This window comes from Pteropus vampyrus, unplaced genomic scaffold, assembly GCF_000151845.1.
Source record: "Pteropus vampyrus isolate Shadow unplaced genomic scaffold, Pvam_2.0 Scaffold2, whole genome shotgun sequence".
NCBI lineage: Eukaryota > Metazoa > Chordata > Mammalia > Chiroptera > Pteropodidae > Pteropus > Pteropus vampyrus.
The window spans coordinates 29219680-29236680 of NW_011888783.1; the positions used below are offsets into that span (position 1 = coordinate 29219680).

General features: G+C 38.4%; 1 protein-coding gene across 1 annotated transcript in view; it reads right to left on the reverse strand.

Annotated features, from left to right (window-relative positions):
* The window catches only part of GALNT5 (polypeptide N-acetylgalactosaminyltransferase 5), a 47130-nt gene extending 31170 nt beyond the window's left edge, over positions 1 to 15960 (reverse strand). Inside the window, exon 1 of the mRNA XM_011359161.2 lies at positions 13941 to 15960. Coding sequence (XP_011357463.1) covers positions 13941 to 15391 — 1451 coding nt within the window. The 5' untranslated portion in view covers positions 15392 to 15960. The remainder of the gene's footprint in view (positions 1 to 13940) is intronic.
* Positions 15961 to 17001: the final 1041 nt, after the last annotated feature.

Below are 17001 nucleotides of genomic sequence, written 5' to 3' on the forward strand. Positions count from 1 at the left end.
GGTTCCTATTCAACTGAGTTTTACAGCCTAGTAAGAATGCACATAAAATGTCTAGCATAGTTCCTGGCACAGGAATTGACCGAATGGGAGCTTTCGTTATCTTAATTTGGTTATAAATCACAAGAGAACATTCTGATTATTTAATATTACCAAACAATTTATGATTGTCCTTCCAGCTGGCCTTTCGCCAAATGCCAAAAGAAATATTCTTTTTTTTTTTTACTCTGCATGTAAATTTATTTATGGAGAATATATATATATTCTCCAAGTAATTAATGTATATATATTTTTTCACCAAATAATGTATGTGTGTGTGTGTGTGTATATATATGTATATATATAGACACCAAATAGTTGAACTCTTCAATTTCTCTCTCTGCCCCAGAGTAGCCACAGTTGAAATCATTTTGCTGGCACAGGAATGAGAAGAAGGCTATGATGGGAGTTGGTATTCAGGTGGGTTGTATTTTTTCTTCCATGCTCTGCAGTAAATATTGCCTCATTGCTGGCATTTTCCTATCTCCTGTTACTCTTCACAAGATGGTGCCCAGTGGAACCTTACAAAGCATATTTGCCATCCTTAACACAACTACTATTAGTAATGTAATAATTAAATTATGATGGTCATAAGTAAATATTATAGGCACTCTGAATTATTTCAATTTAAACCTCAAACCAATAGCATCTCTTCCTCTTTTTATAGATGAATAATTGAAATCCTAGGGAGACTACTCCATGATTATACTGTTAGTAGAGGGCAGAATTGGGACTCAAACTCTGGTCCATTCTATCTCTAGAAATAAATTTGGGAAGTCTTAAGTCCACAAGAATAAAAGCAGCTGGCATTTTGTGGGGAGCAGGCCATTCTGTCAGTTACATTTTGCTTAGTTCATAAATAAGAAATAGATATAAATAAAAATCATAGCAAAACCATATTTTCACATCCCTTTACAATTGGTAAAGTACCATTATGTACATGATTAAAGTCAATCTTTAGAACAGCTGCTTGAGATACATATTATTATATTCTTCTTCAAATAGAGAAAACTGAATCTTGAGAAGTGACTTACCCCACATCATTTACCTAGAAAAAATGTACAATTGGGCCTGAATATTGCAAGGAGTGGGGGCACGACCCCAGCTCGGTGAAAAGTCTGCATATAACTTTGACTCTACAGTCTGCCCTTCACATCACAAATTAAACCAACCATGGTACAAAAACAGTATTTTCTATCTAAGGCTGGGAATATGCAGTTGGGAATCTGCAGCTGAAAATGGGAAAATATGGTTTTTCAACCTCAGTTGATTGAATCTGCAGATGCAAAGCACAAGGATATGAATGGCCAAATGTAGTTGGGCCGGGGGGGGGCGGGGGGAACAAAATGCAATCAATGTATGTGTGCCCTCTCAGTTCAAACCTTTCTCTTTCAAGGGTCAACTATATACTTTTTTTTTTTTTTTTTTTTTGAGAGAGAGAGAGAGAGAGAGAGAGAGAGAGAGAGATAATACATTTATTATTTCTCTGAATGGGTGAGTGTCCTCCCTGCCTGTCAACAAAAGGTTGATTTACTTTGAATTAACAGATTATTAAAGTAGGGGGATATTTTTATTATTTTTTTTACTACATTTGGAGCTTCTTTGAAGTGTAGAAATTTACACATTGAAGACCATAAAAGTATTAATTGGTGACATCAAATTATGAATTCTAATATTAAAACTCAATCATAGAAAAGAAAAATAAGTAGAAAAAGAGGAAAAGTATTAAATGAGGGCTTTCTAAGAATTAAGTAAAAGATTATAGTCTTTAGTTGCATAACTACCAACAATTCCAGCAATTGAAAACAATTTCGGTATTAGACAAACTTTAAACTCTGGATTTTTTTTTTCCCCACAAAGCAAAATATCTCTAATGTGAGAGCCTAATTCTCAGCATTTCTAGTGGTGACTGGCAAAGACCAGAGGTGATGAGACTAAAGTTCCCCAAGCAGGAAATGGGTGGGATAGAGTACAATGAATTTAGAGTAGAAGGTGGATGAGAGAGTAGAGATGATTTTGTAGACTATTTTTGGAGGAAATCTAGAAAAAAAAGAGGATAGCTGGGTGGGATGCAGGAAAAATTTGGCATCTCCATTCCCTCTCCCTCTCCTGAGTAGGAAGGGACAGAATCATATTTATGGGCTTCAGGGAAGGTACAAATAGAGCTGAAAGTTGAGAGTCAGTGAATTGATAGGATTATTTTCCTAGCATTAATCAACCGTAGAGTGGCAGCTATTGACTCATTCAACCAGTCTTGCCTCCTTGAGTCACTCTTTTTTCTATCCCAGGAAACACTACAACCTCTGGTTTCGTCCATCACTTACCAGCTTTTCCCCTTCAGTCTCCTCAGCTTTTTCTTTTTCTTCTCAATCTCTAAACAGGATTCTCAGAGCTGGGTCCTGGTTTTCGTTTCTTCTATCTACCGTGTCACTATATGATCTTATCTATGCCCACAGCTTTAAATATTATATCTTCAAATTTATATTCTGGTTAAATTTCTCCTCTCAGTTTCAGACTCGTATATCCAAACAGCTACTCAACATCTCCTCTGGATGTCTCACAGGCATCTTACACATAACTGTGTGAAGTGGAAATCTTGATTTCACCTCACCCCACTTAAACAGTTCCTGTGCATTTTCCCTCTTAGTTAATGGCATCGTCACCTACTTTGCCACAGAAGTATAAATGTTATCCGAGAGTCACCCTCTTCCTGACTATTAATAAAACCCATCTCTCATCAACTTTTACCCATTGTATTGCCAAAATATATATCAACTAGTTATATATGTGGACAACTTTATATGTCCACAGTTGCCACCCCCAGTTCTTGAGTTTCCATCATCTTTCTCCGGGATTATTGCTGAAGTCTCCTAATTGGACTCTATTCCCACTTTTCATTACATCTACACTATTCTCTTGTTTAAAATCCTTCAATGATTACTATGAGTTAAGGAAAAAAAATTTAAAATCTTTACCATAGCCTAGAGCACTATCCTCTCACCCACTTCACTTAGCCCCACTGGCCTTCTTTTACTTCCTTAAAAGATGTTAAACTCCTTCCAGATTTGTTGTTGTAGCACTACTTCTACCCTCCTCATCCCTTTTTGGCTGGCTTCTCCATTTCATTTAGGTCTTAGCTTAACTATTGACTCCATAGAAGCCTTTGACTACTCTATTGAAATTTAGCTGCCCTCCTCTTACTCTCTCTTATAGCCACCTGTATTTCTTCTATAGCATTTATTTATTGATTTTCTTTTCTTATCTTCTGTATCCAGAATTTCCAGAGGGCAGGGCAAATCTGCCTTGCTTACTACAGTGCTACCAGCTTCTAGCATAGATAAGCATAATAAATATTCAATAAATATGTATTGAATGGATGAATGAATAGAGATGGAATGGAGCTTAAATTAGAAGTTTAAGTGAAGGAAAAAGAGATGTTTTTCTTTGAGAAGTGAAGGACAAAAGTGGTAATGTATACAGATAAATTTATGTGCCTGGGATAAGAAGTTGAAAGAATTTGTAGTTCATACTAGAGGAAAGGTTATTTGCTAATGCAATAGGGTAGGATCTTGAGGAGAGTGGAGAATATTTGGGACAGACAGTATGACCAATGGAAGACAGTACCGTCTAATTACACATAAAAAGATTTTTAAGCACGTTGCTGAATTTGGAGATCCCAAAATTTAGTCAAAATACAAGTTTGATTTGCTCTACTAGTGTCTGACAGCCTAGGTGGAGGAGATAAAGCAAATTGTTGTATTAGTCTAAGTCTAGGTGTCATCAGAACAAATGAAGTAGAAAGAAAAGTGGTAGGGGATTTTGAGAATACTGCCATAAAATAGTTAAATGTTCAATCATGGGCTTCAGGTTGGGAAAGAGGAAGTAAAGCTAAGAGGAGTTTAATAGTCTGAGTGACAGGAAGGGTACAGAAGACATCACTGACTTCCTATGAGTTTCTCTTTTCTAACTTTATAATGTAAGTGAATGAGAAATGCACATTTCACATGTAAATATTCTCTGCAACATTTGTTGCTGAAAAATAAATCAGTTCTAAAAAGGAAGGGTCAGCTGCACAAATTCTACATGAGCCATCTGAACTAACAAGCCTAGCTGTAAAGTCTTGAGAGTTGCTTTATGGTTGAAATTTGGTTGACTTTAGAAACCTCTAGTTACAAATGAAAATGCTTTGAGAAGAGTTAACCAAGCAAGTTAATGCTGATGAATCTTCTTATATTATGAATCAGTAGATTTTTGGTCTCTTTTAGAAAGAAGTTCAAGAAGTGTTGTAATGCTATCCAGTCAGAAATTGGAGGTAGCAAAGCCTGTCAGAGATTTGAAAGATTTACTAAGAGTACCTCCTCTCACCAAATATCTGATCCTCTATTCCCCCTCACCCCCCGCCTCTTGTGATGCCTCAATTTCGCCATTAGAAATTCATGTGGATAGATTATGAAGGATTCCGTTAGATGCTAATATCTCAGGAAATAAGTACCTCTGCTAATTATTGACAAACATATTGTAGATGTATAAGGAATTATACTGAAGAAGACCTTATGGAAAATTATATTGTGCAAATCATATTGGTGCCTGGAAAAGGGAGCAGCATTAAAGAAGGGTACAGAAGGTAATGTGAGAGGTTTCAAATACAGAGTTTCAGAGAGTGCCCCTGCTTGGATGTCTGAGATATCCGGCCACTTTAACATTAATAGGTACTGCTTTCCTACGTTACCAAACAGGTTAAACATGTTTCCGGGTGTCTAGAAAAAAACACCATGCCGTTTTTTCAAAGGCAAGTTGGTCAGACTAGAAAGGCTTTCAGCTTTATTAATTCTTGTACCATTTTTACATATTGAGAGTCATCTAGTTTTCACAGGTTGTAGAAACTCTTTCAAGTTTCTACACTGACCCGACTGAAGTAAATTTCCTTTCTTTCAATTTACCTATTGGAAACCTTGCTTTCTGCTATACTGAGGGAGGAGGCACAGCTAAAGTTAGGACTAATTAAATGGAAGATATTTCTGGGCTGATAATCTATTTGGAGAGTAAGAAATCAAATTTTCATTTTGTATGCCCATTCATTACAAAAATTAGGTACTTAGAGTTTATAGGCCCCATGATATCATTAAAAATTAACCCAATTTATTTCGTTTTGGGGGAAATCTAGACTTAGATTACTGTAGCCAATTCAGCTACTAAAAACAAATGGAAACGCTAATGTGGGGTTTCGCTGTCCTACACACAGTTAATACACTACTGTGGTGGGACAGAAAGACTCCGGACTTGAGAAGGATGATGAGAAACTGAATTGAGTCCTTTCTGATATTTATTGGCTGCATGACCACAGGCAAATCACATAACTTGCCATAACTTTAGTTTCCTCACTTTTAGGATGAAGGTTACAATGCCTTCATCACAGAATGTCTGTGAAGATTTGATGAGATAATGTATATAAAAATACGTTGTAAGTTCCATGGTAAAAAATCTCGTGTGAGGACCTATGACTCTCCACAATGCAAATACATTTTGACTGGGCATGCTGCCCTTTTCCAAGCCAGTTATTTAATCCGAATCTATCAATGGCTCATCATTTATCAAGAGACTTCAAAAGTGATGTGTTTCACCTTCTGGCTTGTGTGTGCTGAATGCTCAGCCACTAACCTGATTTGAATGTAGTCTATCAAATAAGGAAGGTTTCAAATCAGAAGATTGAGGGAACGATAACATTCTCTCACTTCTATGAATTTTTCATTTTAGCCCAGTAAAAAGACAGTAAAAATGTACTATGTAGGTCAAGTCTCAGTATTCTCAGGTTTAAACAGAAGGTTGAAGAGAATATTTTCTCAATTTCTATTTGCAATTCAACCACTGCTTCAATGTGAGCCTTTAGGGGCCTTCACTCCCCAAGCTCTGGTATCTTCAGGATGATCAGAAGAATTGAGCATCTGGCTTAGGAGCTCTATCTGAAATTCTGTGATTTTCTTCAAGACTTTAGAATTATTGTGGCTTCTTTTCCTCTCACTGATGAGAAGGTATAGTTTTACTTTTACTTTTAATTTTACTTTTATGTCTTCTTATTTCTAGGGTAGAATCTCCTGACTACAAATTTAGAAGATTTTAGTGATGTGTACCACCTCTACTCCAAAGGCTTTAGCCAGCTGAAGCTGTGCTTCCTGAAGTAACTATATATCCATCAAAGCTACTGGACTGGGCTTAGAAATATAAACCACCAGCATCAACATTCAGCACTTTAACAATAGTCTATTTATAGTGGGCAGCTGTCAGAGTGAAACTGGGACGGGAGGGTGAAGAGCAGGAGGTGGTGTGATGTGGCAGAAATAGTTCTGGGTAGAGGTTAGGGCACCTTGCGGGTGGTTCTGTCTCTCCTGCAGTGTATGACCTTGGGCAAGTCACTTCCCTCCTCAAACTTCTCTGTAACAGAATGGACTGGATTAAATTACTTTAGTAGCTCCATTTAGTATTAACATTCAGTGATTCCCTATTCAGCTTTAGCCTCATTCCCCATAAGGGCTATAATTCCCTCCGAGTCATGAGACCCCTGAGAAAAGGTAAATTAAATTATTCTATGGCTTTAAATCTTTTGATGTTTTCCCACTGGTCCTTAGAATAATAATGCGGACTCTACTTACTTCTCTGGATTCATTTTCACACCCCTCCCCACTGCTCTCCCTCACCCCATGTCAGATTTTCCTCAGTTTCTCAATGGGTTTTTCTTTTTACCCCCTTTCCTCACTTCTCTAACTTGCTACCCTTCAGGTCATAACTCAAACACTTCTGCCTTCCTTCAGGCCAGGTTTGGCCTTTCTCTTTCTTACTCCAGTAGTCAGTACCCCGTGCTTCTTCATAACAGTTTGCTCTTGAAGGCAGGAACAATGCTCAGATGTTAGATTGCATAGTAGGAGCTCAGAGATATTTGTGCACTGCTAAGCTGTGGTTGTTGGGCAGTTTTAAAGAATCACCTTTGTTTAGTGCCGCACAGAAAAGGATTTCCTATAAATTTTCTCTCTGATGAGGTACCTAACATGCAAAACTAATTTCCCTCATATACTACTGCCAAAGTCATATGATTATAAAGAAACAAAGGAAGGAAGAGCAGTATCCTATAGAAAAAACACTAAAATTAGAAGTCAGAAAGTTTTCTTTTGAATACCAGATCTGTTATAGGTTTGCTGGGATAGCAGATATATCATTTGTCTTTTAGGGACTCACTTTTCTCACCTCTAAATCATATGAGAGATAGTATGTCTTTCACAGTGTTGCTGTAAGTATTGGTTAGAATAAAAACACATAAATATATATAAAAATCTATACACATACACATTGCTACCTAGAACATAAATAAGCACGTCTTCGTGGTGAAGTCCCCTTATTCAGAGAGCCTTGGCAAACCCAAAAGAGGTGCGGAGGTGATGACGGTCACTATGAGGGAAGAGTGGCTGGGTTCTGGGAAAGAACCAGCTGGTGTAGCAGAATTATTTCTGAGTGAGGAAGAATCAGAACACTAAGGGTTGGTTCCTAGCCCTGCCATCGAGTGAATTGTGGGCCCTTGGGCAAGTTACCTTTCCCTGGGTTTTTCTCCTCATCTGTTAATAAGGAGAGGCAATACTTTGTTAATCTGGCATGACTATTGTGGAGATTAAACAAGGTGACATAAGTGAAAGATGAAAGGTCTCAGCTGCCTGGCATAGTGTGCTCAGCTCATGATAGCCAATGAGAAAATAGCCCATGAGATGAAACAAACTGCCACCATCTGAATTATCTGCCACAATCTGAAACCTCAGCTTCCTCTTTAAGTCTCAGTTTCTTTATAGATAAAGCTGGAACAATATTATCTGCCTTGAGGAATGGTTTTAAGAATCAAATGAGAAGCTAAGTCATAAAAGATCTTATGAATACTGTTTCTCCTTATTGCTACTTCTCACACATGTCTATATCCCAACATGTAGAAGATAATTTCGTCTCACAAAAAAAAAAAAAAAAAAGAAAAAAAAATCGAGGGGACTCAGCAAAGCACCTTTAATTTTGAAAGCAAACAATACAGAGTTTCTAAACATTGCTATTTTTTGTGAATTTTCTGACCCTTGAGCAAAAAATGTTTCTTTGAGGGGCTCTGCTCTGAATGGCTCAGTCAAAACAGCCCAACAGAAAGCTACTTTCTGGGACAAGAGTACCCATGGCAATATTATGGCAAGAAGCTGACAAAATTAGGCTGGTGGTTAAATTGAGTCTTGGATTAGATGTGTAAAAAAGAAGTATAAACAGGTTCGGATTCCTACATTTACTAATTACCCTCTCCCAGAAATATTTTTAGGTCTTGGCAGTATTTAGAAGAAAAAGTCACTGACTTACTTTAACGTTTCTCAGTTTTACATTAATTAGGCACTGTTTAATCGTTTTTCTTCTCTTTGAATTAGCAGCAGAAATGTGTTTTACATTCCTCTCTTTGGTCATCTTTCTACTTATTATTCTCCTAGTTATGGGAAAAGTGTGATAGGTAGAAGTATTGAAAGGCTGTGTAATCATCTTTTGGCCATATTTAGCCTCTGCTATGTTATGTTCTAGCCTACACCTTTTAAACAAATTCTGCTTTTTATTTCTTGCTCTCCTATATGACTTTTCAGTAAAATAGAGCACAGCTGTAACACACACAAACACACAAATGCACACAAACGTGCACAGGTATGTTCACACACTAAGACATACATACACGAACAGACACACACAATTCAAAAACACCATTGCATTGTGTTCACACATAGGGATGAAAACTGAAATAACTCTTTTAAACCATCTTGTGAGTTTTCCCCTGCTGCCTGTTTGGTTTTTTAGGGAGATCTCATAGCTTCTCTAGTCAATTATAGATAATGTTCTCCAGTCACTATTAGTTGCAAAAGCAGTCTCATCTCATCAGTTAAAATATTCATCCCATGTAAAAATAAAAGAATTTGAACTTCGTTTAACTTTAAAATTCTTTTTTCTCCCAGACTGATAAATGTTTAGAACCCTGAAGATTGGAAGGATACGTGGCTAGTTTTTTTCTCTCTCCTAGCTGCTCCTCCTCCTGCTGCAGTAATTCATTAGTTATGGTTCTTGACCTCACAAGGGTTGGAAAGGGAGTGGAAAAAATGGAAAGTAAGTTTCCAGAAAGGTTTTTCTTTCCCCTCAGTAATTTAGACTGGTTTGTGGCAAATGCATGGTGCTATCTTTTGCTTTTCACATGTGCCAAAAGAAAACTCTCTTAGCTATGGAGAGAGGAATCAAATTATTGGTTGATGGTCCCGGCTCTGGGCTAAGAAAATAAAGAACGATTTTAATCATTTTATTGAGAAGCTTGCCAGAGTTCTGTAGGAAAAGCAAGCATTAAATTAAGCAATCAAGTAAAGTCATGATGACACAACAGTAGTAGGAGAGCATGTTGTAATTCTTATTGTACTTTAAAAACAATATACTGGCAGCACAAGTGTTTTTGAGTCATTTTTTCCTAAATACAGATTCAGGAAGCACACTCTTAAAATAAATTCATTTTTGGGGTTTCATCTTAACTATAGCTGCAAACCAAAAGACAGACTTCTCTAAGTAGAGTTGCCCTGCATTTTCAGTAGATAGGGCCATGTTTTAACAATACCTGTGTGTGTACTGGTTATTGCTGACTGAAACGAGCTTTAATAATTAAGAACAAGAACTGTAAGGATTAGCTTTTTATAAAGAAATGATTAAATATGGAACTTCAAAGTGACTGTCATTTACTTGGTAGGCAAAAATTCTAGGCAAAAATGAAATTATTTTGCTTATCGACAAGACATTCTTGTAAATCAAATAAGGAGATTTTTCTTCTTTGTCAGTCAAATTATTAAAATTAAAAACCAAAACAACAACAAAAATATGCATTAAAGAGTAAACATGAGTCAATTAATACATCATAATGTTAGAGCAGAGTGTATTTACCTTTAAATTGATAATAGAATATTCTATATATTCAAAATGAAATATTTAGGAGTCATTATTAATTTATAAAAGGACTCACTGAAAGCTTAATTTGAATAGCTACCTCTCATTTAATTTTTAAAATAGTATCAATTAAAAAATCATTTTAGAGAAACATATCTTCCCCCCGCCCCCCTCTTTAATTCCACCCCTGACCTATGGATGTTGCCATTTCCCCTTAAGAACTGGATCTCTGAAGGCGGAGCATCTCCTCCCACATGCTTGTGGCGTGCCCCTGAGGCCTGGCACACTCTGGTCCATGACTCTACCTGGGGTGCGAACCTAGGTGATGAACCTAGGTACATCTGCGTGTAAAGCGGATGTGCTAACCACTACACTATGCAGCCACCTCCAGAAACATGTCTTTTAAAATTGTATTGTGTGAACTTGTATTTTTTGAGTGCATAACACTGGACTTGATGTTAAGGGAGGACAAAGAAAGTAAAAGCTTTCTTCGGAAGCTTATAATTTCACTGAGAAAGCAAAATAGATTCCCAAGGTTCTAGTTAGTGGAGAGCACACAAGGCATGTTTTAGTAACCACAAAGCATTCAGGGTCCTTGGAATTTAGAGGCCATAGTCAAATCATGGTTCAGATGGAGGTAAGCTACAGTCGGATTTTGAGCAATATCAAATTAAGATGTTTGGGGGAAAATCATGTGGACCATGCAAGGTAAGAATGGTGGGAGGCTGTGGGAAGGGTCTAGTCAATAAAAACATCAGTGGGTGGTAATGAATGTAATATTACCAGGGCAACGAGATTAACTTTTCTCATGCTGAAGGCCCACATTGGAGAGACAGTCACATGAAGAAAGCCATAGCTACGCTTCAAGGGGCAGAAACATGGGTGGCACTGAAAAGGACAGTGAGAAAATGTTGACGACCGAAAGGAGTTGTGCTTTTGCAAAAACTTGTTGCATCTCAACATCTTCAAGATGGTTCTTTGGGAATCAGGAGAAAAGGAGAGAAGAGCAGTTTTGGAAAAGAGTCTGATTTTAGAATTAGAGCAGATGAGGTTGTCTTGCTTGTCTCCTTTCCTTCTCAATGTCAACGTCCTTCTAGCATATCAGTTAAATCATCTTTAAGAAGATATTAATTAGTAGCTAGTTATCTTGATTGAGGGGAATTGAATTTAAATGAACATACTAGCAAATCTATGGTTTTTTATTATTTTGGGGAGTTCAATCTATATTCAATAAGCAGTCAATATATGCTGGTAACTGTGTTAATCAATCTGTAATGGTGGATTTGAAAAAAATGTAAAGGGCAGTAAGAGAGATTCCCCAGACCTTTTAATGCGAGATTTAAGGCTACTGTAGGTAATTTTAAGGCCAGTCATCATGTGTCCTCTCTCTCTCTCTCTCCCCCTCTCTCTCTCTCTGTCTCTCTCACACACCTTTTTTATTATATTCAAGAACAATTTTCCCCTGTTGCTTACTTTAAAATTTTATTCTCTTAAAAAATCTTAATGTGTGTGTATTATTGTAAACCAACTCATCTACTTTTTGAGCAAGGCTGAAAATAAATAAAATCAAAGTTAGAAAACTTTATTCCAAATCCTGCCATACTGATGAATCAAATGTTTTTCATTTGTATTTTCTTCTAACCTTTATCCATATGAATACATATTTTGCACATATTTGTAGTCAGAGTGTTTGAGTAAAAGAAAAGCAAAAGATTTATCCTTTAGAGGAAGAACGACACAAAAGGACTATAAGTACTTCAGGGGATCCTGAATATAGGTGACTTAACTGTTACCTCCATCCTGTTGGTGGAGTACAGCAACAGGCAGGCAGATGCTGGGAGCGGCTGTGTTTAGCCAAGGTGGGTTGTATGATAAGAGGGAGGGGGCCTGGACACATCCTGTGTGACTCACCCTCTCAAGTACATGTGTCGATTTCTCCTACAGTCGGGACAGGCTCCTTCATAAGACAGAGCATGACTGTAAAAGTAACTTCCCTGGGCTGCAACTTTTAACTTCCATAGACCAAATTTCGGAAACTAACAAGTTCTGGGAGTCATCAAGCCTTCAATAAATCGCACGCTTGAACCACACTATTATTACTTGCTTTTGGCCCTCACACAATTGCCCTTTCTCTGGTTTGGAACTGCAGCTTGTGCTTCTGTGCAGTGTTTGACTCTTCCCCAGGCTCCATAGCAGTAAGCTGGGGCTACTGAAGGGATGTTAAGATAAAACCGCTTTAACTACTACTTCATCCCCTTGCATTTTGTGTTCGAAGCTTGCATATATATAAATCATGTGTAAGTGTATGTGATGTAAGTGATATGTAATATACAGAATTTCATATCAGAGCTTGTTTGATACAATTTTTAGGATACTTTTGGGGTAATCAGCAAGAGATGGGAGATAAATGCACAGTATACTTTGAGCATGTAATCCTTTCTCTATGATGACCGGCTCTATGACCACAGACAATTTAATTTCCAGAACCTGGGTTTTCTCATCTTTATTTTGGGTATAATTATGTTCTCCTAAGGTTGGTGAGTTTCACTAGGGTGAGGAACGTGGGTGGCACACTGCTTGGTCTAAGCAGGCAGTTACTGCATGGCTGACAGCCATCTACCAATGGCTAAGAGAGCAGAAAATGAGCTCCTTGTAGCTGACATGACAATGAAGTCTCCTCTTACTAATATGAATACAGGCTCATCAATATCTGCCTTCTTCGTAGTAACACTGACTACGTAGTAACACTGACTATATCACAAAGAAAGTTTTCTATGGAGGCCAAAGAAAGCCATTGTTTACATACCACATGTACTAAGTTAAAATCTTGACATTCCCTAAGTCCAACTTCCAGGCAAACATTGTTTGGCTCAGAGAACTGAATATCAAGGCATACATGGAGCTGTATTATCAATTAATGGATAATGAACATATCACTATAAAGTACCTTCACTTATGAGTGGGCTACAAAGAGATGGGTACCAAACTGTATTTGAATCAGATTACATAATTGTGATTTGATCCATTTTCTAGTGATGTAGTCATAGGAATTTAATTCCTTGAAATATTGGTGTATGGACGCTTATTGGACAACTTTAGAGCTATGCTACTTTTGGCAAGTGATATAACTTCTGAGAGCCTCATCTGTTAATTAGAATCCATAATATCTGTAACATCCTTCCTAGGGCTCTTGTGAAATTCATTTGCTATATATGCAGGCTCTTTGTACTGGTGCAATTCTAGAAATATAAGCAGTTATTGTTCTATTCTTGCACAGGTTTTTGCTAGTTATTGACTGTTTGACTTTTTCCAACATTATTATTCTTGTATAACTGAACTCCTGAAATGTCTACTATCATTACCTACAAAGGATATTAAATTTTAAGAAGTAAAGTCACTTCCTCACTTACTATTGTGATGATCATTATTCATTATTAGGCAGAATTTCTCTGGTTAACATATGGTTTTAGGGAGGCCAAGAAGGCTCCTTCTCTGTGCTTCTCCCCCAAATATATTCCTGACAAACTTGCTAACAACAAAAATTTCTGAAATTGGAAATTGACTTCACTGTCACTCTTTTAATGAAATTATATTTTAAGCTCTATTATTCACATATACCTTATTAAGAATTGATTTAATATAATCATTTTTATAAATTTTCAATAGAGGAAAGGAAATGGAACATAAGCTAATGGAACATAAGGAGTGAGGGCCCAAGTCTCAGAGAAATAAGTGTAGAAAGAGAACACAGTGGGTATGCTGTTTTTAGAATTTTTCTCCATGTGGGTAGTAGCCTCTTTGGACTATGTCTAATGATTAATGTTGCTTTAGTTCTCTAGATGACTAAAAACATTGAACAAAATGATCTAGAAATAAATCTTCTCTACATCAGAGTCAAAATACTTGGGATTGAGGAAGGAGAGAAAAATGGATCTTACCCAGCAGGCCTTGTGTCTTCGATGGCTCTGTCCACTGGGATCAAATCACTGAGGTAGACATTGAAGTTTCCCTCTTTCCATCTTCTTTCTGCTTCCTTTTCCTTTCCATGGGGAACAACTACAGGACGTCCAAACTGACCTGGAGCTTTGAGGTCCCTTGGTGAAAGTGTCATATCGATGCTTAACACCTGGTGCATTTCGTGGTCTTCAGGTAAAAGTGCTTTTGCATGACTTTGGTTGAGTTCTTCCGGCTGGGCCTTGTCAGTTAAGTTGATTCTTGTTGGCTTTGGTCCCCCAGCTAAGACTTGATTGGTTTGAGACACTGTGGCTTTCTTTAGAGCAAGTGAAGAGAAAGATGCCTCACTTCTATTCCTAGAAATGTGTTTCCCTTGGCTTTCACCCAACACTATAGGAAATATAGTTTCAATTTTAGGATTGGGGACCCCTTTGGTGTCTGTCTTTAGCTCCTCTTTGGTGATAATCACAACATGGCTTTCAGAGAAATTGAGTTTCTTCCCACCATCCACTTTGGCTCCATCATTCTTTGACAAGCCTCCCAACTGTGTCTCATTAATAGACTGCTTTTTTAAGCGATTCGGATTGGCAATGAACTTGGAAAAGGGAAGGTTCTTATTGGCTTTGTATTTATATGCATTTAGTTCTTTGATCTGAGTCTCAGTTTTATTTAAGGCTATGGCTTCCCTAGATTTTGGCACTGGTGGGCTGGCAGGGTGTGTCCTTTCATTTGCTATTGCCTGAGATTGCTGCTTTGATCTGTTAGTATTAAGCCCAATGGTCACATTCAGGTTCCTTTTGGTTGCTTGTTTTGATGTGTCACTGCTCTGACTATGACTCTTCTGGGCCTCCTGGTTTATCCCAACAGGTCCTGTGTGTACAGATATTTTGGGTAATGGAGTTCCTTTTCCTGCTATGAATGGGGTTTTTTGAGTCCCCTGAGCTGTCTTTCGCTTTGGTGTCATAGAGTGAGAGTAGGCTTCAGGTTTGATGTCTTGCTCTTCTGTCATCTGCTTGGTAAACATCATTGGGAGAATCTGCAGATGTACAGGATGCCACAAAGGTGCAACCTTGACACTTCCCAGGGCATTCTGCATTTTTCTTTCTCTCTGGGTTTGGTCGAAATTATCTCCAACCTTGAGCACACTCTCCTCAGTCTTTCTAAAGTTCTCTTTGCCCCATACGCCCTTCCCATGTCCCCTCAGTAGAGGCTTTATCTCTTTTATGCTGCTGTAAAGGATCTTCATTTGGTCTGGCTGAACTCTGAACCCTATTCGCTCCCTTCTGACATTGTCTTCCTTGAGGACCCTGGTGTTGATCTCACTGAATGAGAGGCGGAGAGCTGCCATGTCAAAGAGCAACCAGATGACAGAAGCTACAAATATAAATGCCAGGACTCGCCCACTTCCTCGGAAAAACTTTCGGATCTTGTTCATGGTGCAAAGTCTTTCCTTGCAGCCTGCCCTCCCTTTGAGCCTGCTTACCTTGAGTGGAGAGGGGGCTGAAGTAGCAGCAGCAGCAGCAGCAGCAGCAGCAGCAGCAGCAGCAGCAGAGTTGCCAGAAAGGGCCCCCCTCCCCTTGAACACAGCAGGAAGCAGCGGTCCAAGGGGAAAGCTCAGCTCCTACCGCTTGTCAGTCTCTGCCTGCGTGGCATTTCACAGCAGAGCATCTGTGCCGGCTCGGCTGGCCCTTGGCTCAACCCTGCTAAACACTGTCCTTAGGTCACTCTGGGAGCAGTCAAGTCCAGCCAACAGACAGTTAAACATATCACCCATCTTGTCTCCGGGAGCCCAAGTCCACCTTCCTACAAGTCCAGGAAAAGATGGGGGCTGGGCTGGGGCTGTTGCTTCTCTCCTCCCAGTTCTCAGTCTGCAGGCTGTAACTCAACACCATTTCTCATAAGGAAAACATTTCAAGCCATTACCCAGAAAACTTCATTCAGCTCTCACCTTCCGTGTTATGTGAGAGTGAGTGTGTTTTCAGGGCAATTAAAGGGAAAGAAAGCTATCTCACTTGCAGGGCATGTGCTTCTGGTTTGTAACCCCACCTACCCCATTCCTGCTCATTAACCCCGTTGTACCCAGGTCTCTGAACGATCTGTCTGAGCAATTAATCATTGACTTTAATGTTTCAACTTTAAGAAGTAGCAGCTGAAAGAAGGGGCCTAACATAACCTCAATACCAGAACTGGAGGTATAATTATTTAGAAACCTTCCTTGAGGGGTTATTAAAATGTTTCTTTGCAAGTCAACTGTTTTTTTTTTTTTTTAAACTAGTCTAACTATTTTCATTATTAGATTTATTAAACATAAACTTACCTTGTCATATTGCTGAACACTGTCAGTTTCAGTGCTTATCTCATCATAGCCTGTACTGGTTTGCAGATTGCATCAGGACTTGGCCCAGACTTTGAGAGGATGGTAGACTGATAGAAGAGTGGTTCCCACACAGGTTTTACCTTATGATCGCTCTGAAAAAATCTCCCCAGCTTTCGATTCATTGAAGGGGAAGGAGGACAGAGATGACCACTGGTCTGATATTGTGTTTTTAAGAAGCTTCTCAGGACTTTATACAGCCAAGGTTGAAAAACACTGGTCTAGAAAGAAATGACCCACTATCATTTATTTATTTTTGGTTTTTGAACACTGCCCATTATTTTTGTGAAATTCCTTCCCAGACAGAGTAAAACTTAATAAAAACTGTATGTTTCAAGAACAACTGAATCAGAATCTGTATTTTAACATTGCCTGTGATAAATCTTGTCCATAAAGTTTGAGAAGCATTGCTCAGGGGAGCACTGTTCTCTGAGGAGCTCTGGGTGATCTGCAGACAGTGATTCCACCTATCACTCCAGTGTTAGGAGAGGAATAGCATTTCTGCTTTGCGATAAACTTAATCTCCTAAAGGCATGGGAAGGGAGGAAGGAAAGATTCTGAATTCTTTATACATATGCATTGCCTTCTACAACATTTGGCCTTTAAGTTTGTACTTTTACCCCAAGAGAGAGAACCCAGATAAATGTAGCTATGGTAACCTGTTTCTTAAA